At 46.8% G+C, this 25,639-nt stretch overlaps 1 protein-coding gene across 5 annotated transcripts in view; it reads left to right on the plus strand.

The window, feature by feature from the left end:
- Positions 1–25,639, plus strand: part of Myo1b (myosin IB) — a 151,696-nt gene that overhangs the window by 47,067 nt on the left and 78,990 nt on the right. For 4 of the 5 annotated variants that reach the window (XM_041668131.1, XM_041668133.1, XM_041668134.1 and 1 more), the window contains exon 4: positions 24,082–24,176. In XM_041668131.1, the coding sequence (XP_041524065.1) occupies positions 24,082–24,176 (95 nt within the window). Of the gene's footprint in view, positions 1–24,081; positions 24,177–24,701; positions 25,153–25,639 lie in introns of those variants that run through there. The other variant, XM_041668135.1, reaches the window with a different exon arrangement.

Here is a 25,639-nt window from a genome sequence, read left to right on the forward strand (position 1 = left end):
CAACTTTTTCTACAAGAGCTAGTTCCAGGACAGGCTCCAAAGCTACAGACAAACCCTGTCTTAGAAAACCAACAAAACCAAAACAAAAGTACCGAGCCATCTATATTTTGACAATTTAGTAGATTTTGATTATCCTGTTTTTTTTTTTAGTTTTGCCAGTGGTCTAGTCTTACTGTGCCTTAAGAAAAATTAAAAATTGAAATTGCTTTTATAAAAATCATCCCTCTAGCTCCCTTGCAATGACATACTGTATTTGATGCCTAGGTTAAGTCATAGATCTTGAAGTCACGCTCAACGTATGGTGTTTGGAGTCAACGCCAGAGTCTCCCATGGACTTACTCAGAAAACATACTGGGAAAAGCCCGACTTGAGGAGCCTGGCTTCCTGAGGGCCTCTGGGTTGTGCTAACACCCACTGAAGTTTTAGCTCATGCTGCAATAAACGTGCGCTTGCAAATGGTTTTCATTCCTGCTTGAACTTCGTGCTGTGGACCGTAGCCCTTGGCTTTACTCTGAGTAAAGTAACAATTCTGAGTGTGCCGGCTGGTGCGTCTTGAGAGTGACCGTTGCCGGCACTACCCTAAAAGGACTGTGGCTGCCACTAGCAATGACAGAGTAATAAGATGGGAGACATTTTGCCAGCCACGTCTCTTGCCCATTTCTACATACTTTCTCCTCCTCCTCCATGCTGGGACATTTTCCACTCCCTTGAGTGTGTGTATCTTCTTGCATTATTTCCTGACAGTTTTTGACAGTGGTCTTCAAACAGGCTTCGTCCTACAACCCAGGCCAGTATGCTCAGATCACAGTGTTGTGACACGGGGTGATAATATGACTTTGGATTTGGATGCACCTTAACTATAATTCTTTCAAGAATTTGGTTTGGGCCAGCCGGATGGCTTAGCAGCATCCTAGTACCCACAGTCCACATAAGGTAGAAGGGAAACCTGACTCCTTTGACCTCCACACACCTGCTCCGGCATGCCCCCCCCCATCATAAACACATATATCACCATAATAAAGTTAAAAGAGAAATGAAAGTAGCATTTAGAGCCGGAGCTCACTAATAGTCTACTAAAAGTGTTCTCTTACAATTCTTGTCTTTGAAAGTCTCTCAGATTTATCTTTTCTTTAAATTTCAGTCAGAATATTTACATCCACGTAAGTGTATGAGGTACAGGTAATGGAAATACATACGTAGGTAAAATAGGATGGTTTCCCACCTAAAGTCTCTCTGAAAAGAGTGTCTGCTGTACTGAGGGCGTGTTTGGCCCCTTCAACATTCATTCACCTCCCTGGCAGGGAAGAACCGTCCCCTTATGTTAAAGCCACACCTTTGAGCCTGGGGTCCTCGGGTGGCATCTTCAGGAAGGCGTGGTTCCTTTCTGATGTGCTCTTAAAATTCTTTGATAGTCAAGAGTTTTTCAAAGGCATCCCAAGGAGGACTTGGTCCATTTCAGACAGCTCAGGAGCTGGATTCCCCAGAGAACCACCTCAGATCTCGAACTTCAAACATGGGAAAGAGCGAGGAGGATGAGAAGAGGGGAAAAGGGTTGGACTTCTCGGCTCCTCCCAGCGCCCACAGGGATTTAGTTGCCAGACCCAACTGGACTTTTGTCCATAGCTGTTTGGTCTCGCTCCTGTTGATAACTGTTTATCAGCCACCGTCAGAAGCTCTGTTGTAATCAGGCTGTGTTGTCTTCTCTTGGGCAGCCTGTAGGAGCTCCTGCACATCCTTTGACTAGAGAGATTCTTTGGCCTGGTCTTCAAGGTTGTCTGTCTCCTCTAGCCTCAAATCCTGCTCATCCTCCTGGAACCGACCACTGAAGGCTGTTCCTACCTCCTCTCCATGTCTCTTACCTGTGCGTTCTGTAGATTGTTAAAACTGCTTTATGGGCAGATCCTGAGGGAGCCTGCCTCAGGATTGCCCACGGGACCGTACGGATTTCTTCCTTCCTCTCTGATTAATTGTGTCTAGTCTCATCTTTTTTTTTTTTCTTCTAGATTTGTTTATTTTTCTTTACACATTCATGTCTCATCTACATATGTGTGTGTATCATATGCATACCTGGTGCCTTTAGAGTTCAGAAGAGTGTGCTCGATCTCCCAGTACTGGATTTAGAGGTGGTTGTGAGCTGCCATGTGGCTGCTGGGACTTGAACCCAGGTCCTCTGAAGAGAAGACAGTGCTCTTCACGGCTGAGCCATCTCTCCTGCGCCCAGTGCCATCCTTTTAAATTAGAAACTTCTGTAAATTAGGACATTGATCCTGCTCGCCTCTGTAGCTCACACTGCCCTTTCTTTAAGCGCTGAATAACTAGGAAGGAAAAGCAATGTTAAATAATTTTTCCATTTCGCTGGATCTCACAATGGAGACATCATCAAAAACAAGTTCTTCATAACGTGATCGAGGGATTTATTCAGATGCCATGTGCTGTGATGGGGATTTTTCATTTTCGCTACAATATAAGAGTATATATTTTATAGTGCCCTCTGACCCTAAGCTTCTCTAGCTGGTTCTCTTTGTTCATGCTGTCCATGGAGGGACCCCACCGCTAAAAGCCAGAGTGGCTCATGCTTCTGCCAGAAACTCTCTGATGGGCACAGCCCAGGATAGAGCAGAAACATCCTGTAGGGCACTTTTCTTTCCCACCCTCCAGGTCCCAAATAACCGACATCGAGAGTTAATTATAAATGCTCAGCCAGTAGCTCAGGCTTCTTACTAGCCAACTCTTTAAAACCCATGCTTCTTATCTACCCTCTGCCATGCAGTGGTACCTTCTTTCAGCACGGCGTGTTTACATCCTGTCTCCTTGTTTCTCCCAGGACTTTCGTGACTCCGCCCTTCTTCCTCCCAGCATTCTTAGTCTGGTTCTCCTGCCTAAACTTATCCTGTCCAGTTATTGGCCAGTCTGCTTCTTTATTAAACCAATTAGCACGACACATCTTCACAGTGTACAAAGGGATAATTTCCACAGCGATGACCTTCTTGAACTGGGATAAAGTGTGTGAATGATATTACAGTAAATTTTGCCAGCACTATTTGAAGTCCGCTATCTTTCCCTTTTTGTAATGGAAACTTTGAAAATTTAGAAAGATGATTTAAGACTTTGAAGGCGTTCTTATTACTCTCATCTGAAAATGTGGAAGTTGGGGGAGTTTGCATGGGACTGATGTCAGCCGTACAGATACGTCTCTGGAACCTTTGACCCCCTTGTTTGCACTGAGCTGAGTGTTTAGGACTGCATGCCTGTCGAGTGACGTAGATGCCTGTGGGTCCCGAGCCCTCGGTTGGCCTGGTTTCCATTGCACTCCAGGTGAGCCAGGTGAATGTTATCTAGAACATTCTGATCCTATCTCAAGACTGTGGAAATGACGAAGTTGGACACTCAGAGCCTAGGTTAGGGATTCTCTGCAGGAGACCGGTAGACCCGGTGGTGTCTCTTTATAGTGGGAACTTGTGATGGTTGGATCAGGGGTGTGGCGACAGCTTTTCCTAAGGAGTGCTTGTGTGTGTGTTTGTTGGGGAGGGGGCCTTGCTGAAGTCACTGGATTGCTCCTCTCATTTTTACTTTTAGAGCCATGGAAACTTTGGCTGTTCTGGTGCCTTCTAATAAACTGTATGCGGGGGGAGACGTTTTTTTCCTTTCCCGTCTCTCACACGGCCTACTTACCGTTTTAGAAATGTTCTTCATTCCCCGAGTCAATATTTAATAAGCACTTGCTGTGCTCCAGGCTCTCTTGTAGGTGTTGGGAGGCATCGGCCAGCAAAACAAAACTCTGGTTTTCATTGGGGAGATAGCATTTTTGACCAAATGTACTCAGAGGCTGAGATCTTGCACATCAGCCTTTAGGAGGAGGGAAAGAGGAAGAAATAAGACCTCAGGGAAGGGAGAACCTGGTGGTTTCCAGTGGCAGTCTCACCACGGGGCTGGGGTCACAGTCTTTGGAACCCTGTAAAGCCAGAGATGGCCGGTTCTGGACGGAGGTGCTGTTTCTGTGGCCCACGTGCACACGCGCATAACTCGTGCGAGAAGGAAACAGAGCCAGAGCGTTCATCTTCAGACCCTTCGGATCAATATCTCGCCGTCACAGCCCCATTTTAAGATGGCAAAAACCCTCCTTTTACGTTTACACTGGACCGCTCTGGCAGTCAGCGGAAGGCAGACACCATGTTTGCCGCCCATCTTTGAAGACACTTGTTTGGTTTTGAACAACCGAAGATTAGGAAAGTTTGCCTCAGAGGGATCTGTGCCTTTTTTTTTTTTTTTAATGCGTTGCAGTGGCCCTGGGTCAAAAGTCAGCTGCTACCAGAGCTGTGACCACGGGTCTGTAATGAGGCGTGTCTCCTGGCCTGAGGCATTCTCTGCCTCAGAAAGTACTCTACAAGTCGGAACTCTTTCCTTGGAATCTCAAACCTTTCCTGGTGTCTGCGTCTTTCGAAGGCTACTTAGGTTTTAAAATTACAGTTATTTATTTTATTTTGGCGTGTGCATGGTAGCCAGAGAACACCTTGCAGGCAGGCAGGTCTCTCCTTCTACCATGTGGGTCCCAGGGGTTGAATTCAGGTCCTCAGGGTTGCTAAGCCGTCCTGCTGTCCTGCCTGCCTGGAGCTACTTTCAAAGCCGTCCCTCTTGAGCCTGTTCTTTGGGTAGAGGGAGTCCCCAGCTGATTGCTACTCTTTCAGATTCTGAAGCTTCTTAAACAGAAATGGGAAAGTGAGCGGGATGCCAGCCAAATACGTTGGCATAAGAGTCGTAGTGATGCCAGAACCTGCTTGGCAGTAGAAACTGTTTCTAATACATCCAGGAAGTCTCAGACTCCTGATCCTAATTGTAGTTGTCTGTTAAAAAGTTGTATTGTTTCTTGTCAATGCTCATCTGGGATTTGGAAGATTTTATCTCAAGAAGGATGTTTGTAAAGCTGAGCATATATTCCAATGTTCACACCAGCCTAGAGGGCTCACAGCGATCCAATCAGTCTCAATGGAAAAGCTTAGTTCTCAGCCAAGCCTACCATTTCCTGCTGGTTTCTGATGGGCTTTGTGAAGTCCTTCAGTGGTCTGAGAAAAAGCCCTTTTGTTACCTGAGTGGCCATGGCCTCTGCCCCTGTCACCCAGGCCTTGCCTTAAGGGTGTGTGTTTAGCGAGGAGGGGAGGGGACCATACCTGTGTCTGTGTTGTTGTGAGAAGAATCCTTGCTGGGGTCTGTGGCTGGCACTTTGTTGGAATTTGCCAGGATGGGGGCTGGACAACACCGGTCCTGATCCATTTGGGGGAGGTGAGCGGTGAGCCAAGGGTCTTTGGAGTCTGCACTTGGGAGACCTAAGAGTTGAGACTGCCTGGGCCTAAGAGTTGAGCAGCTTGCAGGGGCTGAAACCCATGTGAAGGGAAGTGGAGAGCAGGCTCCCGTATGCTAGCCCAAGAGGGGGCCTTGTTCCTGCTCAAAGTTTCAAGGTATGCCTCCCTGCCAGTGAGGTATGCCTTCCTGAAGCCTGTGAGGAATCCAAAGTCATTCAGTAGAAGGACTCGAACATTCTCCCAATAAACACGATTGATTCGGCATCCCTCGTCTGTGCAAGCTTCTGTGGACGTGAAGAAGAGTTTGTCTGGAAGGCTGCCCGGTCGATATAGGAGACACTATAGTCAGTAATAACCAGAGAAGGCAATGGAAGGCCACAGAAAGCAAGGTGCACGCACCCTGGTTCTTCCGATTTTGTTAGTGTCGGTTTACAGCGGCCTCAAATGTTTGAGTATAGCGGTAATGTCACGACCTGTTGGGATTTTGGAAGACGGGCCAATGGGCTCTTGAAGAATGAGCTTGTTCTATGCGCATAGAATAGAGTTCCAGGTCAGAGAGGCATTCTCCAGTCAGAGGGAGCGTGCGAATGCCGTCATTCAGTGTGTTATTTGAATGCCTGCTAGGTACCAAGTACCACGTGCGGCTAGAACCTTCTGTGTTTACAGCGGTGCAGATCTACTTGCGAATGGTGTTTAGTTGACAGGAGTTGGAACCGGTCAGCCCTTGAGGTATTTACTGTTGAGGGAGCAGGAGGTGGTTGTGCGCCAACAGCTTTCATTTAAGACTGTTGGTTAAGAAAGGACAGAGTCTGTTGTCTTGCTCTGCTATTCCGCTTACAGTACAGTGTTCAGATGGTTACTGTGTCCTTGGTCCCCGTGGGATTCTCATATCTAACACGGATGTGGAGTCGGTACCATTTCTAACAGCAGAGTGTGTGATTTCTCCCAACGCCCTTAGGGTCTCTAACACTGTGTGCCTGACGATCCAGTCCGTTCGTGCACCCAACGCCTCGGAAATAGCATAGACCTTATAGGTCACAGAGTATCCAGCAAAGGCCCGCGTCAGGTGCCCTCTGTAAATGGGGCGTCCTGCTGGGCCACGCTTTCTTTTTTCAGTAGCCACACATTTAGGGATTCCTGCGGCTACCTTGCCTCTTTCTCTTTTGAGAATTTTCTAACACTTAACATTAACTGATTTATTCAAAAGGATGCGTATAAACACCAGCTGGAAGACTCCGTGGGGCGTAGTGGTCCAGGCCAGAGCCTGTGCCCTCCCTCCTGGCATGCTGCTGTCACTGTACCTCCGTGTCTTGCTGCTAGAGCCCCGTCTATGCCCCTGGCCATCTCATTGTTCAGGTTTTTTGACCTGAGTTCTAGAATCCCCCACCTTCCTTTGAGATGGTGAGATGGACCCAGGTTTTCGTTGTCAGCTGCAGGCTGAGTCTTCCTGCTGGACACTCTGGCTTGTAATGACCAGAAGACCCACTGTGAGTCATGCAAAACCCCAGGTAAGAGGCCCTTGTGTGAATAAGAAACTCGTTACTCAGGAGATTGCAAAGGTTTTAGGAATGCTGGGGACCCGAGGCAAGGACCGCGTCGCATTGCGTGTGTCTGTCACAAGAAGCCTGAGAAAGCTGGCCTCAAGTATTTGACGGCTGGATTCCTGCAGTTGGGACAATTTCTGGAGAGCCTAAGAGTGTTCTAGAAACCGGAACGAGCCAGCTTCCACTTGAAAGGGGTTCACCAGTTCTGTCCTCGGAAGCCTTGGGTCTCTCAGCTCCCTCCTTAGGTGACACCTCACGGGTTCCCACAGTCAGGTCCTGAAGGGCTTCTCTCCATCACCCCTCTCTCAGCTGCACGCTCCCCCGCTTCCCTCCACTGTCAGCGTGTCAGAGGGCTTTTCTTCACCACGCCTCCCAGTTATCCACCATTTCTTTGCTTTCTTTTATTACAAGACTGAGAATATTGACCCTGGGTTTCTCTCTTTTAAGTGAATTCACTCTGAATTTTTTTGTTTGTCTGAAATAGGGTTTTTTTAATTTAGAAAAATTATTACATGCATTTGTTTGTGTACACACACACACACACACACACACACACACAAAACACACATGTTGATGTCAGAGGATGGCTTGAGGGCAGTCCCTCTACTACCCAGGCAGGTTTCGAGGTTTGAACTCGGGTCCTCAGACTTGGCCGCACACTCTTCCGGCACTAAACTAGTTGGTTGAAGATCAGCAGCCTCCTCCAGGTTGTCAGAGCCAGTGACCAGTCTTGCCTTGTCTCTGGCAGCGTGATAAACTCCTTCCTGCAGACCTTAGTAGTTTAGATTCCTGGCGTGAACATTCCTGTTTTCCCAACTTCTCGCTGCCACCTCCAAGACTCCTCAGGATGTCGTCTTCTTTTTGGTTCTGCCTTAGCAGAACCGTTCTTGGCTGTGGGACTTCTTCTGGCAGATGGCCGCTTAGATAAGCCGCGGCTCCGAATGCCTGCGGCGTGCCCTGTATCTCTCCAGCTGGACCCCCACACGCAGCCCTTTGGTGTCTCCTGAGGTCTCATAGGCACCGCACACATCAGCATGTTTTAGCCCAGACTTGGGATGGCCCCGCTCCCTTTCCTCTTCCTGGCTGTGGGTGGTGCCAGCCCCACCCTTTCATTTCTCACAGCCCAAATCTTTCTTGCCTGTTTTCTGCCCTTATGCCCAGTTTATCACCTGGTCTCCCCGATCCATCCACCCCCTCCCCACCAGTACCCTGCTGGCCTCCTGATCCTGCTCTGGTGTCCCCCTAACATGCCTTCACATGTTAGGGCGAAGAGCTAACTGCTCCTCAGGTGTTTCTGTTTGCTGCTCAGACCTCTGCATGTCTTCCCAGGTGCTGGCCTGCTGCCTGACTGCCTTTCCTATTTCTCAGCCACTGGCCTCCATGCTTGTCACGTTGCCCTTCCCCACCTCAGTGACTGGTTTGCTCTCGCTTTGGCCAGGGCATGTTTCCCTTGTCCGCCTACGATCGCAGTCCCCGACCCCCATTCTCGTTGTGTGGTCACCCCCCTTTTCTTCGGTTTGTTATACCCTGTCAGGTCACTGTGTGTTCATTTGCTTATTTCTTTACCACTGGTCTTCTGTGCTGGAGTGCCATTTCCACAGGAGCTAGGGAAATTTGTTCCGCATATCCGTCTGTCCATAGCAACTGCCACAATGCCTGACACGGTGTAACCGCCTCCTAAAACTTACAGAGGAATGAGTACATTTGGGTGTTTATTTATTAGGTAGGCGTTTGTGTAGAAGATGTGTATTTGGCTTCAAGGATCTTCCTGACAAACCGAGGTGAGATGTGGCTGTTGGCTTCTGTCATGTAACAACAGCGTACAGTCGTTCCTTGGTATATCTATGGGATCGTGGCTCCAGAACTCTGAAGATAATTCAAATCTGCCAATGCTCAGGTCTGTTTAAGGACAGGTAGTGTGAGCTCATAAGCCCACCTCACCACCATTTTAAATCATCTCTCGATTATTTATAAAACTTAGTATAGCGTGCATGTGATACAAGCCATTGTTACTTTGTAAGACTGGGAGGATAGAGGCAAGAAAATGTGTTCCTCCTCAGTGATTTTTCTTCCAAATCCTTCCTGTTTGTAGATTGGTTGCATTCATATATGGAGAAACTTGTGACCGCAGACAGCCAATCGCAAGTGTTTAGAGAAAAGGCATGCGTTGGGAGGCCCCCAAAAGTAGTGTGTCCGGAGACTTGGGAAATGCTACCTGCATCGGGTCTTAAGGAATTCTCTAAAGAGGCGGCAGCCGTAGCTTAACAATTAGCTGCATAGAATGTAAATGGAGAACACCACTTTGGGCTAGGGTACAATTAGCAAGGGTGTTAGGAAAAGCTATTTGGGTTGACTTGATGGTTCTATGCAGAACTAGTTTTAAATTCTATTAAAACATTCAAAATACCAATCTGCTCGAGTCATCGGGAGGATGGCGAAGACGACCCAAAAGCAATAGGAGTAGGGTTTGGATACACAGTTAAAAGCTTTGGTGTCTGGAAAGAATCGCCGCCTTTCAACTCCATCGCTAAGTGGAAAAAGTTTTCAGACTTGTCGAATGTGCTCAAATGTGTATGCATATATATAATATTTTAATGAATGAGTGATGAGTGACTTACCGTGGAAATAACTTTTAAGTTTAAACAGATGTTAATTTGTTTATGTTTTATGACAATACCTGTAGTTGCCATTGGTGATGGGTCAGAATATCATTCAGAAGGGGCGGCATTTGGTGCCAAATACACTGACTTCTACAGAGGTTATATCTGATTTGCATATGAAGCCCCTCTCTTTGGATATCAGTGTCCAGCATCTAGGTGCACAGGGTGGGAGGTGAGCTTCAAGACTACAAGGAACATCCAAAGCCTTAGGAATGGCTCAGCCCGGCTTTACAGAATGTAGCACTGGGGGACTAAGGTAGAAAATGCGTCTTTTCTCCTGAGCGTTTCCCCTCCTCTGCCCACCTTAACAGTGTGGAGTTAGGAAGTCTCTGAAGCCAGAGGATCCTGCTGCCTTCCAGGGTGGACATCAGTGTGGGAACTGTAGGCATCAGCAGCTGCTTTGGTTTCACAAGAGGCTCTCATGTCCATGTGTCCTTGCTCAGTGTTAGCCAGGTAGCATTGCCGCTGCCTCGGTGTGTGCTCTGGCTTTGGCCAGCAAGCGCTTCGCTTACATCAATAGAACAGGGGCTAAAAACAGGCATTTCAGTTCAGATGGTCTCACCCAAGGCCTTACAAGTACCTTAAAAATATTACTTAAGTATAGGGTCGATAAAGAAACAATTTGTAAGCTGAGCACACGTTGCTGGGATGATGTGACATGAGTCACTCATTGCTGTCTGGTTACTCATTACCTGGGACCTTGAGCAGAAGGAAGAAGGAAGTGTGGAAATGTGTGTGTGTACTTTCTGGGCATTGTTCCCTGAAACCCATAGAAAACGATATCTGCCACTTTGAACATTGCTTCCTTTTCCCAGCGTAGTAGCTTTCATCTAAATAGCCTTGTATCTAAGGTGGGGAATGACAGGCTTTGTCCCGCAGGCGTAATTGTACTATAATCTTTACAACTCGAAAAATAGTTATTATTCTCTGTACTCGGGGACCTTTTTCTTTGATGATTACACACAGATAACATTGATAATGAGTATCTCCACGAGAATTAAAATATGCCCTCAGTAAAGATTCGGGCTCTGGAAATGGTGGTTTGATAAATGTATGATCTGTTTCAGCATTCCGCCCGCCTCTTCTTGCCTATAGTTCCTCTCACAATAGCCCTGGGCACCATCTGGATGAACTTCCTCCACTCTTCTCAGTCCAAGCCCTGCTGGCCTTCAAGGTCCATCTGGGGCAGCACCTGCCTCAAAGGCCTCTTTGCAGGAGTGTGACACCTTTGTCCTTACCATGCAGTATCATGGTCTTACAGTTCGGTATCATGTACTGTCTGATACGGCTCAGAATTTCCTATTACGCACTGGCCTTTTTCAAGAGGAAACCTCTCCACGCAAGTATCGAACGCTACCTTCATTTATTGCTTCAAGATCGGTGGTCTTAGCATCTACCCAGGATGTTGGCTCTGTGGTCCAGTACCGGTTTCCTCACGCACTGTGTACGCTATGAGATGCGCATAGAAATAGAAATTCCAACTTTTAAGTCACTGTGGTGGTTTGAAAGAAGATGGCCCTAAAGGGAGTGTCACTGATGAGAGGGGTGGCCTTGTTAGGAGGAAGTGTGTCACTGTGGAGGTAGGCTTTGAGGTCTCACATACACTCAAGCCACACCAGTGGACAGTTCATGTCCTGTTGCCTGCAAAATACAGAACTCTCAGCTCCCTCTGTAGCGCCATGTTTGCCTGCATGCCACCGTGTCCCACCGTGACAGCAATGGAATGACCCTCTCAACTGTAAGCCTCCCCAGTTAGATGTTTTCCCTTCTAAGACCTGCTGTGGTCATGGTGTCTCTTCACAGCAATAGAAACCCTAACTAAAGACAGTCAGGAATATTAGAAAATCTGATCTTTTGTATCCATACTCCTGTGACTCCAAGTATCCTGTGGGGTACGTGTGCCTTACTTTGTAAGCCTACTAATAGGTGTGTGGTACTATACTCAGGAGGTACCTGTATTTAATGCCCCGCTAGTCTGTTCTGACTGCTGGATAGATTTCTATGGTTGAGTCAAAACTCAAGGTTATAATGTCCTTGAGATCAGTGATAGGTTATAAGGAAGAAAAACTGTTAGGACAAAGCAGTGTTGTTCAGATGCCGACCTAGTCTGATGCGTCTCACATAGGTTTTCTTGGGCTTTCTTCTACATGTCAACCCAGGTATCCAACTTGCTTCAATATAGCTAGCTAACTAGATGATAGGTAGGTAGGTAGGTGGGTGGGTGGGTAGATAGATAGATAGATAGATAGATAGATAGATGATAGATGATGGCTAGATAGTTGGGTGATAGATAGGAATTGATAGTTGGATGATTTATAGATAGATGACAGATAATAAATAGATGATTGATTGATAGATGATAGATAGTTGGATGATAGATAGATGATAGGTAGATAGATAGATGATTGATGGATAGATAGATGATAGATAGTTGGATGATACATATATGGATAGATAGTTGAATGATAGATAGATGATAGATTGATGATAGATAGATAGATGATAGATACATAGATTGATGATAGATGATAGATACATAGATTGATGATAGATAGATATATAGATTGATGATAAATAGATAGATGATAGATAGATAGATAGATAGATAGATAGATAGACAGATTGATAGATGATAGATACATAGATGTATGTGGTAACATCTGGAGTGAGTACCTGGCTTAGGAGGAGAAGAGCAGAGCTTGTTTGGCCCTTCATCTTTGGCCTCTCATAGTCACATGGGCTCGCAGCCACAGAGGAAGCTGAGAATTAATCTTCCCTATTGCCTGGAAGGGGAACTGGGCAAGATGACATGTAGTGAGCACATCCTCCCGCCTCCTGTCTCCTGCATCACTTCAGTACGGTTGGCCGTGTTTGTCAATTTACCTCATAGAAGCCACAGAAAAGCTTTTGCCTGCATTTAAGGCATGCGTGGGATGGTGTATTTTAGTAAGACCGTGCTCTTAAAACATTTCAGGTCTTTTTTTTCTTATAACCGTAATCATAGTGTATTTTCACATTTTCCACTTTTAATCTTATTTGAATACATTCTTGCAAAAATAAAACCATTGGCTCGTGTTCCACGTTTCCGCTGCTATTCTGTCTCGCACGACTTTTCGGCAGAGACACTGGTAGTGGCTCTGGTTTATTATGAAGAGGCTTTTTAGCAATGTCACAGTTACTGTTTGCAGAATGAGTCAGTGTTATGTGATTATTTGAAGACGTGGTTAAATGCTTGATGCTTTGCCGCAGTAGCTCTGTTTTGGGCATGGTTCCTGTATTGATTTTTTTGGAGCTGGTATAGCTATTGGGATCTTTAGGTGATGAGTTGCTGATTTCTTCTGTATTTCCCACATACTTACCTGTTGGGATTTTGGCACAGTGGCTTGGAGAGTGAAGCCAGTACACCGTAAATGTTTTTGGGTCCCACTCTTCCTAGGTGAGAGGTGAATAAATGAAGGTCAATTTCCTCCACACTCGGGAGTGTAAAGATCTGTGTAGGGACAACGTAAATTAAATCTTCTTTTCCAAGTATGGTTCTAGTCAAAGGCAGATGATGGAGAGGACCACAGAAGAATTTTGCTTGTTTGTTTTCCTGGTCAAGGAAGAGGAAAAAGAATGCGCACCGAGCAGAACCAATCTTGTGATCCTGAAAGGGGCTTTCCCAGGGTGAGGCTTGTCTCTCTCACTCCAGATATGTTCCCCCTGCAGTTCCCTGAATGTGGGACTGGAACCAAACAAAGAACAGCAAACACAAGAAAGGAAAGAGAATAGCATCTGAGATTGTAGGAGAGGTGGGCTGGTTAACATGGGTGGGTGATGACGGAATTAAGACTAGACAGGCATCTTGAGAAGACAAGAGAATCTATCTCAGTGGACCTGCCTGTTTTCAGGTTTCCAGACACCAGTCAGAACAGTAGGTTCTGGAAGTTCTCTGCCTAGAGATGTGCTAAATCCTGAGTTGTAGTCTCTGTTTGGTAAACCTGTGTGTGTGCATGCGTGTGTGCATGCATGCGTGCGTGCGTGTGCATGCGTGTGTGTAAGAATATCCATCTGTCCGTCCTCTACCATCTCCCCTAACCCCCAAAGGAGAATCTCTGCGTGGAGATATGTGGTCCCCTTCGTTTTGACTAACTTTCCTATCCTCTCCTATTCCTAGTTGACTGAAGACAGCTTCCTGTTTTACAGTCGGTGTAATAAGTTAACCAGCCTTTACAAGCCAGAGCAGTGGGGATGTAAAAAGGAGCTGAGAGAAAGCTGGTGCCATGATGTCTCCTGCGGCAAGTGAACCCTCCTTTTCATTTCCTGGTAGTGGAGGCAGAAGGGGAAATGCGGTTATTGTAAAGTCAGTTTTGCATAGGGGAACAAAGTGTCTTGTTTGCTCGAGAGAATAAAAGTTTTCATTGTGGGCTAGAACAAGCTCTCTCTTCGGGGATATAGGGCACGCAGGACGTCGTCATGAATATCTCCCTTAACTTCCTGTGAACATAGTATAGGAACCTAACACCCATGTTTCTCCCCACAGGTAGAAAAAGTGAGTCTGTAAGAAGTTTAACCCAGCTTCTTGTTTTCCGCTGTCCCTTACGTCGTCCTTATAAGGGACCGTGTGTGCCTAAAGATGCTCTAGAGAGTTTGGACGTGGAGAGACGGGAGTGCTCCAGCTGTGGCCTCCCCTCACACAGCACCGTGGGGTGGTGAAGCATCTAAGAGGCCCATTTAGAGAAACCTGAACTGCTCAGTTGAGTCACTGCCAAGTCCTCTGAATCCGTAGGGCCTAGGAGAGGGGGAACAAAGCCCAGGGCTCCAGGGGTTGCTGATGTGTGTAGGGATGAGCCCCTTTAATCCCAGCACTTGGGAGGCAGAGGCAAGAGGATCTCTGTGAGTTTGAGGCCAGCCTGGTCTACAAGAGCTAGTTCCAGGACAGGCTCCAAAGCCACAGAGAAACCCTGTCTCAAAAAACCATATATATCTCTGTGTGTGTATTAGCATGTGTGTGTGTGTGTGTGTGTGTGTGTGTGTGTATGTGTATGTGTGTGTGTATGTATGTATTAGCAGTACTGTGTTTTGTTATACTGTGATCCAGTACTTTCTATATTGGGATGGCAGTGTTAGCTTTCTCTGAGCTTTAATGTCAAAAGTGTTCTTCCTTACAGAAACAAACCAGAGTTTAAGCATACTCCATGTCGGCAGTATATCTTGACACACGCTTCTGTATCCATTCTCATAGGCCACGTGACTGGCTTAGTTTACCTTCTAAAACTTGGTTTGTTTGAGATAGGGTCTCGTGTTGCTGCAGGCACTCCTTGAGTGCTCCAGGTACTGGAGGATGACCTTGGACTGATCCGTTGCCTTGATTACAGGCAGGATTGGTGCCAGGATTAGGTGCCCCAGTGGCATACCGGTGGTGTCAGTTGATGAGGAATGAAAGGAGCCCGCAGGTCATGGTGTCTCCTCCAGGTGCCTCCGTGACTGGTTTCGGTTTCTGTTTGCCTTCTTCCTGGGGTTAAGGGAATCAGAAGCTCACTGGAGGTGGTCTGCTACGGTCAGGACCTAGAGTACATGTAGTCTGTGGTCAGTAAAGGAGCTGTTTGTTTGTTTCCATTCATTTAGTGATGAGGTCTCGGTGTCAGTCAAGACAGGCTTCAAACACTTAGGTTCAAGCGCTCCCCCTGTCCAGTCTTCTGAGTGGCTGGGATTGCAGGTCTACCACCGTACCAGGGCCAGCTCAAATCTAAGCCACACTTGAGTAATGGTTGATGGGGAATCTTTGTCAGCCAATGAACTTTAAGAGGTGGGGCCAAGTTAGGGGTGTGACCTTTTGGGTACCCGGAGAACAAAGCTGGGGTGGCCCAGGGTTCGCTCTCTCTGTGTGGCTCCCACACTCCACAGCTGAGCTTGGACTTCTCGTTCCTGTTTCATGAAGACTTATCTGAGATAGATGTTCCTATTTTCCGTGGGGAATCGGGTCCTAAGGTACTCTACAGTTCTCTCTAGGCCCGCTGATAATCAAACACTTCTGCAGCCATGGGTCTCCTCATTCATATATAGTGGACTTTTTGATATGCAGGCCTCTTAGCACTCTAGGGGAATAAAATCATCAAACATAGCAATCAGATAATGGGCAGAAGAGGCCTGGAATCGTGATCTTGCCTCAGTTTGTAGTGGAAGCCCTACTCGCACGGAGGAGGCCGAGTCTGGAGTAAGGGAAGCGATAGATCCAGAAGACAGGGCCACAGGAGAAGCCACTTGAGTCTGGAACCTCATCATTTGGTGACAGGCTCTCTTTTCTCCAAGTCCGAATTGCAATCCTCTGACCCCACCTCTCACGCCGGTTATGGTCTTCTTAAAATGAAGACATGAATTTGGCCATGTCATAAGGGAACTTACTTTCTATGTAGATGTCTGATTGATCTGTCCCTGATCTGCATTCTCATTCAAATGGAAGAGTATGAAACCTTGTGCTTGAGAGGGAGGGCCCCTTGGGCTGTCTACTTTCTCTTCTGCCCAGTGTGGTCCGCCTGGGAAATCCTCAGAAGTGCTCCTGAGGATGCTACCTTTGGTGACTGAGCAAAAAGCGTATGCTTTGGTAGAAATCCTTTGAACCATGATTTGGGGGATGGGGCTAAAACGAGCCTTGTGAAATGGCTACTGACCTGTTCTTTCAAATGACCCAAACCCAGACAGTCGCTCCAGTTAGCCTGCCAGTCCTTCACTGAGCTTCTGCTATGTTCCCGACGCCATCCAGGATGCGCCGTGAACACAGCTCCCTGAGGTTTAAGGGGTGTAGCAAGTCTTGGTGCTAATGTGCTTCCCAACTGCGCTTCTTCTCTGCTGAGCACTTCTTAAAACCCAAAGACGGCACGTGCTTGGGCTTCTAGTTCCGACGCCATCTATCTCCACGAAGTGTCTCTGTGATGACCACGGTCGGGTCTCGCTGTGTCTGTCCCCGCTCGGTGCTGTCTGCCCCGAATGACCCTCCTACAAATGACCCTCTTATGGCCCGCACCAGTGTGAAACTGTGTGCTGAGGCTTTGGGCCCCGCTGTGTACAGCAGCAGCAGAACAGGGCCCTCAGAGCCCTGCAGAGCAGCTCACATCTGAATGTGGAATCACCAAGGGTCTCTTTCCCGAGCAACCTAGACATCTCGGGGGTGGGGCCTGCCACTGTGCTCTACTTAACAAAGTGATTTTGTTTAGGGAGGGTCTTCCATGGGAGGCTTTTGGGTGAGTGTCCCAGACTCAGGTGCCCATGATAGTCACAGAAGCTGGCTGTGAGTGAGCCGTCTTGCAGAGAGCACTGGATAAGTAATACATTTCAAATTCTGAGACATTTGCCCCAGAAATTCATTGTAGCCATGTTTACCTTGAGTTGGAAAGGCTAGTCCTGTGGGTAAAATTATTTTAATGAGTACTGGGAAGCAAAAGCTGTCTGTTAGAATTTTCTTGTTGAAAGAGGTACTAAAAATACCCATGGGCTAATTGAATGGTCATGTATTTGTTCTTTCCTCCAAGCCGTGTGTTTTGCTCATCTTTGGAGAGAGGAAATAGCATCATTTCCTCCTAGCCTGCTGCTTCCTCCTGGCCCCTGGCCTTGCTTACGGCTTGGGTTCAGATCCTGCAGCTTGCTGTGCCTCGGTGGCCAAAGCCACGCTTTCTCCCTCTTCATTTTCTGGGTGTCTTTGGAGGTGCATTGTCGCGTTCTTACCATTCCCTACCCCTTTTGTGGGACTTTGAGGGCCTTTTCTGTTTTTTAGATTCCCCCAGAGGACAGAGCCTCGTGACCCTCTTCCTCAGAGTCACCAGGACGCTGCCCTTGTGAATGACCTTGTCTGCCTCTGCTTACTCCTACCTGTTAGTGACTAAGGGATGAGCCTGGCTTTAGCAGCCACCCAAGCTTAGTGAGAGAATACCCTCTCTACACTAGCAAAGACTGGTGAAGAAACGGGACTGGAGTTGATCTCCTTTTACCTCTTACCAAGCCAGGGTGGGTGCTAACAGTGAAGGGGATGAGGGATTCTTGCCCTGTGGTTGCTTCTTAGTGCCCAGACATTTCTGGGTACTGTTTTCTTTCACGTGGGTCCAGTTTTCTGAAGGAAGCCCTAAGCAACACATCAGCTTTACCGTTAGATCCCAAGGAGCCTTCCAGGCACAAAGGCGGCTGTTTCCTCCACGTAGCTTTGAGAGCTGGATCCAACCCTTTACCTTCCCTGGGGCGCCGCAAGCCTCTTACCTACTTCCCAGACTTGCCCTGACGTTTGCCTATGAAAAGAGCCACCCACGAGGGTCCAACCCTTCTTTGTATCTGTTCGGTAAAAGGACAGTGTCCATTCTATTCGGGGAGTCCCAGGCCAGGCTGTCACTCTGCAGAAAACTGGAGGCTCTCCATTATGGTTTTGATAATGAGTTCCAAAGAATTTGGCTATGACCCTAAGCATTTTTCCATTAAGAGCATTGTAAGAAGAATTTCTAAAATCTCAGAAGACCGCCTTTATTTATTTGTTTGTTTATTTATTTATTTTAGTGCCGGTAGCTAAACCCAGGGCCTCACCTACCCTAGGCAAGCTCTTCGTCACTGAGTTAATACCCTCAGTTCAGGCTAGATTGTTTTCTGTAACCAGCATGTGAACTTTTAATGAAATTCAATGCTGCATTTAGAAGAGTGTCTTGTCAAGTCGTTCGGATATTTTTTTATCATACCTCGAACTACGACATACGTGAACCATCGTGACTTTTGCCCTTCAGTGGTCGCGTGTGACCGCAGAGATTAACCTTTATTTTTGAGTTGACACAATATCAAGAACCTGGTGGACACTGAGGTTGGCAAGCTGGCCCGTGGTGATGGGGAGGGTGTTTCTGCAAACCAGCCCGGTTCGAAAGGAGGAACCTAGAGCCATTTGCCATGTCCTGCTCTAAAGCTTGACATCTGAGCTTTTAGTCCATGCTCAGCTCAGTACAGGTGTCTTCTTAAAAATGCTGTTTTGCATATGTGGTGGCCAGTGGGGACATGACTTTTCCAGTTAATGCAGCCCAAAGAATAACAGCCACTTCTGTTTCTACTATGAGCATATATGAACTCAGAAACTAAAAGTGTTAAATATGTTTACGAAATTATAGATAATTAAAAATATATCTTAGCCGTGCAGTAGTGGCTCGCTCACACCTTTAATCCCAGCACATGGGAGGCAGAGGTAGGTGGATCTCTGTGAGTTCGAGGCCAGCCTGGTCTACAAGAGCTAGTTCCAGGACAGGCTCCAAAGCTACAGAGAAACCCTGTCTCGAAAAACCGTGTGTGTGTGTGTGTGTGTGTGTGTGTGTGTGTGTGTGTGTGTATTAGCAGTACTGTGTTTTGTTATACTGTGATCCAGTACTTTCTATATTGGGATGACAGTTTGAGCTTTCTCTGAGCTTTAATGTCAAAAGTATTCTTCCTTACAGAAACAAACCAGAGTTTAAGCATACTCCTTGTCAGCTGTATATCTTGACACACGCTTCTGTATCCATTCTCATAGGCCACGTGACTGGCTTAGTTTACCTTCTAAAACTTGGTTTGTTTGAGATAGGGTCTCTTGTTGCTGCAGGCACTCCTTGGGTGCTCTACGTACCTTGGATTGGATTACACACTGGATTGGTGCTAGGATTGGGTGCTGCTGTACCTGGTTTACACTGTGCTGTATTCTTGTTGGGTAGGCTCTCCCCGCCAAGCCACACCCCCATCTCTCATTTATTGATTTTGTTTGGTCTGGGTATTATTGTTATTATTATTATTATTATTCTTTCTCACCCAGTTTTTTATTTTATTTATTTATTTATTTATTTGGATTTTTTGAGACAGGGTTTCTCCATAGCTGTTGTTTCCTGTCCCGGAACTAGCTCTTGTAGACCAGGCTGGCCTCGAACTCACAGAGATCTGCCTACCTCTGCCTCCTGAGTGCTGGGATTAAAGGCGTGCGCCACCACCGCCTGGCTTCACCCAGTTTTTTAAAAAGTAATTTTTAAAAATCCGGTTGTGGTACTGTATGTTTTTAGTGGTTCAGGGATTTGTGATTCACACCCTTAAACTCAGAGAATCCACGTAGACTCGGTATGGGAATGCACGCCCTGCGCCACGTCCGAGTGCCGTGGCGAGGCGCGGACCCTCCCCACCGGCCCCAGGCCTCCCATTTCCATCCTTCCCTTCTCTTTCACTTCACATCTTGCTCCTCTCATCTCTTCTGAGAAAGGCTCATTTTTGCTCACTATCTCGCTCTGAAGCGTAGGTCGTCGGGGTTCTAGCCAGTGTAGCTCTGAGGAGATAACCGCATTGTGTCTATAGTTTAATCCTGAAAGCTTGGCCTGGCATCGGCCAGAGTGCACTAAAACTTTCCAAGACAAAAATACCAATAGCTGGAAGAATGAAGTCGCCCTTCACGATGTGATAGAGTGACTATCCTAAGTAACGCTGACTTATAGCAAGGTGACATTTTCCAAGAGGGTAAACATTCTGCATTATCAGTCCAAAGCAGTTAGGTATATAAGGCCTTTACAAAGTACTTTACAAGGAAGGTCAGCTTAGGGACTCCTTTCTCCCTTTCCCTCTCCTTTGTTTTTTTGTTGTTGTTTGGTTTTTGGTTTTTTTTGTTTTTGTTTTTTTTTTTTTTGGTTTCTATGTAGCTTTGAATCCTGTCCTGTAACTAGCTCTTGTAGACCAGGTTGGCCTCGAACTCACAAAGTGAGTTCTCTGCGTCCTGAGTGCTGGGGATTAAAGGCGTGCGCCACCACTGCCCGACATCCTTTGTGTCTTCTTGTGGGCTGTCTTGTCCCTTGATCGGACTCAAAATGAAGTTAGATTTGGCAGATGGAACTTGGACATTTTGATGCACATTTTTTTGGGGGGGAGGGTAACTTACTTTAGAACCACTTAGATGTCAGGGCTGGGCTAGGGTTGGAAAGGTTGGAAAAGAGACAGTTGGCGTTTTAGCTCTAGAAGAGAGTGTTGACACAGAGAGCTATTTGGAGGAGGCTGAATTGAGAAGGGATTCCCCAGTGTGGTTGAGCGTCTCTGGGGTTCAGGATCACATGGGAGGGAATTCCGTTCTGAGAGCCCCTGAAGGAAATCATTGGAGACGGGGGGGGGGGGGGGGGGGGGCGCAGACTCGGTTATCTGAGTTTAGCAGAGTTTTCTGAGACAGGTTGTATTCTGTCAGACAGTGGTTAATAGAGAGGTCCAACTGAGAGAGCGCTCAGAACTGACTGGGCACATTTCCAATCTACCCATTAGAGGAGAGCCTGAGGCAAAACCTGGGTGCTCTCTGGTGGGCACCCGTGCTTAGGTGGTGCGGGGTCGTTCATGCATTTTAGCCGTTTTGCACTTGAGGTGAAACGAACTTAGGGAGGAGGTGGTAGGGTGGAGGGTAGGGCGAACGGAGAAGGGGAGAAGGAAGCCCTTGCCTGTGGAGAGGGAAGCCTCCCCTTTCCCCCTGAGGACCACGCAGCCAGAGCCACTGTGATGAACACTCGGGGTAGAAACAGGTAGAGGAGGAACATAAAACACCAGTCAGGCTCTTCTGGATGTGCAACCCACCCTCCTCCCTCACAGAAAATAACAGATGAGCCCCAAACCAAACTTTTGAAACCGAAAACATGGTACTAGACAGAGCTGTTTGAAAACGCTCAGTGTCTTGGTGCTTGCTGGGAAAGTCCGGTGTGCTCCGTGGGCAGCCGTGTGACTAATCTGAAAGTCTTGGGAACACCGGGTCACCCTCATTCTTTGGGCTCCACTTGGAGACAGAAGAGGTTCAGAATCTTTGCTATTCATAGGGTGGGGCGGAATCGTGCCCCTCCCCCAGGCTCTCCTCCTTTAACAACCCTAACAGTTCCTCCCCCTGTGTGTGTGGGGGGGGGTAAATAATGCTGACACATCCCAGAATAATGAGGAGCATGTGGACCATGACTGCTTTTAGCTAAAACTTCTCTGGAGATTTATTTAGGCTCCTTAATGATAGAGGAGAGGCTCGGAGGCCTGGCATATGGCTTCAGTTTACAGTTACAAATGGTGGCCTCGGGGACGAGTGTGTGCAGAGTTGGCCACGGAGGAAGAAGAGCGCGTCCAGAAAAGGGTTTGTGTTCTTTGTGGCGTTCCTTTTGTCGCTAGAAGAAAAGGAAGTCGAGCGCGCTCTGTGTCTGTGAGAGTTAGGTGAGAGAGAGCATGATTCTGACTCCAGGTGGGCGTGTCACAGACTAAACCAGCTTGCTTCATGCTTGAGTATTTTGGTAAAGTTTCATGTTGCTTTCCACAGGCTTAAAAAGAAATTATCCCTTTCATCTTTTCCTTTTTATTTATTTTGTTATTATTATTTATTTATCTTAAGTTAAAATTACACCGTCCATCAGATGAATCAGGTCCTTACGCAGTTAGGTATGGGTACTTTTCTGTATCTGTGGATTCGAGCATCCTTGGATTGAAAATGCCAGGAAAACACATCACATTTGCACCGAACATGTGCAGACTTTCCTTTCGCCGTTAGCCCACACCCGATATAGATCGCAGCTATTGGTGGCCCTGGCTTCGTAGGAAGCATTGCAGTCACCTAGAGATGGTTTAAACTGTTCCGGGAGATGTGCAGGGGCCATTTGCAAACACAGCATCATTTTATAGAAGGAAGGGGCCTGAGCATCCACCGTTCGGGTGGTCAGGGAGAGTCAGGGAGGGGAACGACAGGAGGTGACAAAATGACCGCACTGGATCTAAGCTCCCCGGCACCCTACCTTACCTGCCTCCAGCTTTCTTTCTGCATGCTGCCCTGTCAAACTGTGCCCAAGCCATACGCAGAGACACTGTAAGCGAGAGTAGGGTCAGTTCATGCTGGCCGTCCCTTGCTTGAGCTAGTCTTACGAGATTTAAAATGAGTAAACATAACAGATTGTGGAAAATTCTAGTGAGTGGAACGGCTCATAGCTCCCAGGGCTGACCTTTCCACTCCCATCTATAGTCCTATAGCATGACTACTAGCATGTCTTTTGTTATTAATTTGCACCCTGGGTAGACCCCTTTCAGGTCCCTTTCCTTATGCCTTCCCACTGTGTGGAACTGCTCAGAACCCTGGTGTCTCTGGCCTTTGCTTATACCTGGAAGCTCTTTGCCTTGCAAATTCATTCTTTGGAACTAACTTTTCCACCCTTGACATTCCTCCACCTCCAATGCCTTCCCTCTTGGGGTTCCTGGCTAGCTCTGCCCTGCCAGCTTTCTCCGTTATCACTAGGCTTGAGTTATTCCTGTTTGCCTCTTCTCTACTTTCAAATGAGAGCCTCGCGGAAGAGGCTGAGGATTATTTTGTGTCCCCGATGTGTTCTTGACGCACACTGAACTTCCAGTAAACGGCTGGTTAACAAATGAAAGGTAGGAAGTTGGTAAAAAATATTTATCGTATCACCCAGATTTTTTTTTCATTTTTTTTTCAACGACTAAAAAAGGGGGAAATTTACCTTATTAGTACAATTCGAGAAGGGACAGACCAACAGGTGAATTAGCCTGGCTGTCTTGATGGGGAAGTTCTGTTGTTGTCATAAGGTAGGATGAGAAGCTAGGCACCAGACAGTGGACAAGAGCTGCAGCGAACTCCACGGTACCCAGTGGTACCCAATCAAGATGTTGCATTGTGAAGGTCACTGCTCTGTTTTTAGCTTCATAGTAGTGACAACTATGTGATGTTTGAGTGTTTGTCTTACCTTTGGAAAACTTTTCTTTTTGATTATTATATTGAGGCTTCTATAAGTTGATAATGGCTTCCTCTTTATATTGGAAATGCTTAAGTAATGCCCTAAACAATATGATCTCAATATTCTCCAGTTATGGACATGCAATGTAGCATTTTCTCCTTGCTTCTCTGAATAACCTGGATTTCAATAGAAATAGACACACACACACACCACACACTACACACACACACATGGGTTAAATAAAACAATTTTAAACTACAATAAATCAGTGTTATTTTCTTAGTCAAGAATGCATGGGGGCAGGGCTGGAGAGATGGCTCAGCGGTTAAGAGCATTGCTTGCTTTTCCAAAGGTCCTGAGTTCAATTCCCAGCAACCACATGGTGGCTCACAACCATCTGTAATGAGGTCTGGTGCCCTCTTCTGGCTTGCAGACATACACACAAAACAAAATATTGTATACATAATAAATTAATAAATAAATATTTTTAAAAAAAGAATGCATGGGGAAAGGTAGATGAGTTTGAAAGGATGAGCCGGGCGGTGGTGGCGCACGCCTTTAATCCCAGCACTCGGGGGAGGCAGAAGCAGGCATATCTCTGTGAGTTTAAGGCCAGCCTGGTCTACAAGAGCTAGTTCCAGGACAGGAACCAAAAGCTACGGAGAAACCCTGTCTCAAAAATCCAAAAAAAAAAAAAAAAAAAAAAAAGAGTTAGAAAGGATGGATAAATTGATTTATACATTTTAAAAATCGGGAAGAAATAAAATGTGACAGTTTACCGTTCTTTGAAGCCAATCACAGAGGCCCTTGAAGGACGCAGAGTTACCTGCTGGTCACTCACTAACTACCTGAATGCTAAGGCTCTTTCCCCACATTTTTTTCCTTGCAGCTTTGCTCTGTCAGATGAAGCGTACAGATCCCTCCGTGACCAAGATAAGGACCAATGCATACTCATTACGGGAGAAAGCGGAGCAGGAAAAACAGGTGAGGCCACCCCCAGACCCACCTTTCCCATAGCGGCTGAATGACGGCAATAAAGAAGGCAGGTGGCCCGCAGGAACCAGGTGGCCGTAGCTGCTGTGTGTGGGTTTGATGCCCACAGTTGGTGTTCTGTGGATAGCGCCTCTCTCACGTGAGGGGACAAGGTACCATCGGGTCCCAACCAGTATATCCCAGCCCTGGATTCTAGTTTTCATTAGTACCATCTTTGGCCCCAATCATGGGCTTTATCTCTCCTTGACTGCGTGGCCTTAGGAGTTGACCCTTCCCAATGAGATGCCAATTTACTTTGGTTTGTTGCCCCTACAGCCATCCTTTGCCTCCATTAAAAAGCGAGGGAACGTACCAGCAATGCTTGGTCTCTCTCCAGAGTCTCATGGTGCCCACAGATTTGAGATCATGCGGACGATGTCCCATATCTGTAGGGACAGGCCATGCTTCTTTCTTGTGCTTACAGCACGGATACCTGGTCCTGAAGGAGGAGATGGATTTGATCTGGTTGTTTTGGTGAAACAGAAGGGCAAAAAGGGGGATTTTCACGCTTCTTTGTAAAATGCTCAGAGACGAGAATCTCATAACTGGCTGTTCCTTTGAGTGTGCGGAAGTGTGGTTTCAAGTGTCTCCATCTTGCTTGGCATTTAATGGTCGGATTGAACACTTTTTGGATCCTCCTTGATCAAGAAAAGAAAGTTAAAAAGAAAAAAAAAAGGAAAAAAAGAAAAGAAACTCTGCCACAGCGGTACAGTCGCCTCACTGAGACCGTTTGAGCCAAGCCTTGAAAACGTTACCCAGCTTCGAAAGAACCTTTCCCTCTGGACTGACCCCCTCGTACCCTTTCCCACAAGCCCTGTCATGAACGGCGGATGTGAGGTGCCCAGACTTTGCTCTTGAGTCCTGAAGATACAGTGCACAAACTCTTTGAGGACTATGGGTGCTGAATGGACAGAAATTGCGAGAATAAGTAAGCATAGTATCTTATGGCTGGAAGACCGTTATAGGCCATCCCGTGTGAAATCCTCCACGTGGGGCAGCCAGACTCCTTTGTGGTGATGGAGAGATCACCAAACTGTGTTTGTCAGTTGGATTCAACCAGGAGGTTTTTCTTCCCCTTGAGCTGAATTCTCTTTCTGCTCATTGATCTTCAATCCTATATAACCTTCCCACATTTTATTCTTTCTTCTTCCCGGGACAGCATTTAGTCATTCGAAGCCGGCCAGATATCTTCTTATATCGTTTTTTTTTTTAAAAAATATTTATTTATTTATTTATTTTTGTGTTTGTGTGCATGTCTGCAGGCCAGAAGAGGGCACCAGACCTCTTTACAGATGGTTGTGAGCCACCATGTGGTTGTCGGGAATTGAACTCAGGACCTTTGGAAGAGCAGGCAATGCTCTTAACCATTGAGCCATCTCTCCAGCCCCTTCTTATATCGTTTTAAAAATATTTTT

Source organism: Microtus oregoni, unplaced genomic scaffold (genome assembly GCF_018167655.1).
Source record: "Microtus oregoni isolate MIOR12 unplaced genomic scaffold, Mior012 000018F_ref0000195, whole genome shotgun sequence".
NCBI lineage: Eukaryota > Metazoa > Chordata > Mammalia > Rodentia > Cricetidae > Microtus > Microtus oregoni.